The following is a 2,922-nucleotide window of genomic DNA, read 5'->3' as shown; positions in this document are numbered from 1 at the left end:
ATATGCCACAGTCTGAGATATAAGACAATACACAGATGCAGAAAATCATACTGTATGAGCTGTCCGATAGACAGTGAGAGCAGGTGTTTCAGCGAACACAGGGACAAACGATCAGTGCATAGTGGTACAGTCTTTAGACAGAGCTATGAAAGAAAAGTATAATGTTTAAATATCTGTTGGGCTCAGTCACAGACAAGTTATTTGGCCTTTTGTTGTGATGGTCAAGTTTTGGTCCATGACAAAAACAGTCAGCAGCCTACTTGCAGTTTCATAAGGAAGTTTTGAAGTTTTGACAAAAGCTGTAACAGGCATGTGCCCCATTTTGAAGATCATGATATGACATTAATGCAACAGTTACAATGACTCTGGGCAGTCAACGTTCAGCTTTGAATAGTCATTCTGTCCCCGTAAAGATTTGCCAAAAAGTATCACCAGCTGTAATAAATCAGTCTTGGCTTCTTTCATATATGTGGATTGAAATAAGTGGGCTGGACGAAACCACTGGGTATGAAGGGATGCAAGAGCCCCCCGGTGGATGAAAGCTGAACACCGCCGGCCGTGTGGAAGATCACATTCCCAGAGCTGAAGTTGGCGAAAGTTTGGTGAAAGCTGGCGGGGTTTGATCCACAAGTTGACGTGTTTTGATTGACGTTGGCCAGTGAGTTGGAGCCGGGCTGCAACGTGCTGTCCGCCCCGGGGTTCTGCTTTTTCCATTTGGTCCTCCTGTTCTGAAACCAAATTTTCACCTGGGTTTCGGTCAGACTCAAGGACAGGGCCAGGTTTAGTCTTTCGCACACGGACAGGTAGCGAGTTGTGCGGAACTTATTTTCCAGAGCCACCAGTTGCTCGTAAGTGAACGCTGTTCTGGCGCGCCGTGGTTTGGCGCAGGCCTGATCCGGGCGCCGCCGCTTGTGCGGTGAGGGGTCCTGCACGGGGGCCGCTGACTCTCCATCGTCCTGCTCCCCAGTGAGACAAGGCTCTGTTTCCGCCGGTGTGGAGAGCAGAAGGGGGTCCGCATCAACTGCATGATGCTTGAAGGCTGCCGAGTGCACATCTCCTGTTTCTTCCCCTGTAAATAACGAAAGAAAAAAAAGAAAAAAAAAAAAACAAGTGAGCTCACATCATGCAAACCTCTGCAGCAAATTTGGCATAACAGGCACAGTCATAACAGGCTTATTTCATTTTCCAGTCAATGATTGGGAAAACTACTTATCAACTATTTTATTGTGCAGCTGTAGGCCCTGTCGCCTCTATTCAGGTCACAACATTATTGGACAGAAAGGCTTGACTTCCCAAAAAGCTTTAAAATGTAACTGATTAGTTGTCTGAATTTTTAAGGTGATTTACAAGCTTAAACTATATTTCTGAAGAGACAGCTAGCAGTATTTGATTTGACCTTTTGATGAGTCTGTGTTTTGAGTAATAGGCCAAAAAGCCTGAGTGCTGGCTAAACGGGCTAAATTGACCGTGGTGCTGAAAGGACAGCTCCTGACAAGATACAAGTCATGTGTCAAATCTCAAAGCTGAAGGCCCACACCGGCCTAAGACATTATTCTTCATTGTGCAACGATACTCCTTTTTTTTTATCCTGTCTGAACTGCTTTTTAAACACCCAACACAGAAGGTCTAAAGTTGACATCTGTAAAGTGTTTGATTAGGATCCGCAGGTCGCTCGAACGGAACGGAGCATAAATTCAGAGGAGGGGAAGACTTGGTCACTAATCCTTAAATAATTTATAAACCACACAGCGCCTCAAATGTCATGTTGCGGAAAGAAATCCCGTCTAAATCCAGCTCCGCCACCTCAGCCATGACGTGCTAATGGAGTTTCATATTTGCGGGTGGGTCGATAAATGTCATCTATTTAAAGGGAAGTTTTAATCGAACGATATTAAGGATCAGACATGGATGGGGTGTGAAGTTTGTACCTGCAAGGTGCTAGAGGGAGATATGCAGGATGCAGTAATGGGATATCGATCAAAGCGCGCAGAGGCATCCTCAATGGGACGATTTAAACAATTATCTAGCCTGCCTGTCCCAGTGCCAATCACACGCCGGGGCTCTGGGAGCAAGCCTTTGTGGTTTCCTTGAAAGGAAGCGCAGCCTTGGAAATTAAGGGAAGGTCATACAGAGATGACAATAAATCTGATAGAAAAAAAATCGTCTCACTTGCTGGTGTTTAGTCTAGAGCTGAAAGTTTTTATTGTAAGATTTCAGAGTAAAGATTTGTTTTGCTCATGTGCTCTTATTTTATAATGTTTAAATATGACATTATGTGGATACACATTTATTGATACGTCTATGCTTTGGAATAATTGACATATGCAATTAAAAAAATATATATTTAAATATTGCACGTAAATGTTTGAGCCATAGGCTGAATATTAATCTAAAATTGTCTGTTTTCTCTACCTGCTTCCGTGTGATCACCTCTGACGTCCTCGCCTGCAGCGCCGTCCGGCTCCAGACTTGTTCCCTCTGCATTTGGCAGAGGAAACTTCTCCGTGACGATGGAAAGTTCGTTTACCCTTTTGCTGTTGAATTTCTTCGGATCCAATATATCAACTATAGAAAAGGAAATCTTATGAGTGGACGTCATTGTCACTCCACAGTCCTTGGGGTCCAGCATCCTCTACAGAGAGAAAACCTTTAAAGAAGCGAAAGGACTGCCGTGCGTAATTACGCGTGTGGAGAGGAACTTCTCATAGTTTAGCCTCCTTCTGCTCTTCAAGCTTCATCAAACCGGCTTAGTGGTGATGATCCCTCAGAGTGTGGACTCCTCTGCACTGTCTGTCAGTCTTGCTGTGTGAATGAGATGACCGGAGCGCGGTCTTTAAAGCGTCTGTCCCTCCAGTCTCTCGACCAAACACGTGACACAAACACTATTAGTGTTTCACACGACCACCTAATGGGCTCAAAGCA

General features: G+C 44.6%; 1 protein-coding gene across 1 annotated transcript; it reads right to left on the bottom strand.

Moving 5' to 3' along the window:
- Window positions 1-461: 461 nt before the first annotated feature.
- On the bottom strand, window positions 462-2,629 carry nkx1.2la (NK1 transcription factor related 2-like,a). Its single transcript, XM_070978282.1, has 2 exons — window positions 2,413-2,629; window positions 462-1,069 (listed from the first exon to the last, which is right to left on the bottom strand). The coding sequence occupies exons 1-2, from the start codon at window positions 2,627-2,629 to the stop codon at window positions 462-464; spliced, it is 825 nt and encodes a 274-aa protein (XP_070834383.1).
- Window positions 2,630-2,922: the final 293 nt, after the last annotated feature.

Source organism: Chaetodon trifascialis, chromosome 13 (assembly GCF_039877785.1).
Source record: "Chaetodon trifascialis isolate fChaTrf1 chromosome 13, fChaTrf1.hap1, whole genome shotgun sequence".
Classification (NCBI taxonomy): domain Eukaryota; kingdom Metazoa; phylum Chordata; class Actinopteri; order Chaetodontiformes; family Chaetodontidae; genus Chaetodon; species Chaetodon trifascialis.
Note: the sequence above shows the minus strand (reverse complement) of the source record. Positions and strands in the feature narration are given on the sequence as shown.

Bases quoted from the DNA above. Each gene is read 5' to 3' on its own strand.
- nkx1.2la (XM_070978282.1), bottom strand. From the start codon at position 2,629: ATGCTGGACCCCAAGGACTGTGGAGTGACAATGACGTCCACTCATAAG. The intron at 1,070-2,412 runs GTAGAGAAAACA...CGTTATTTACAG, and splicing joins AGGTGATCACACGGAAGCAG to GGGAAGAAACAGGAGATGTG.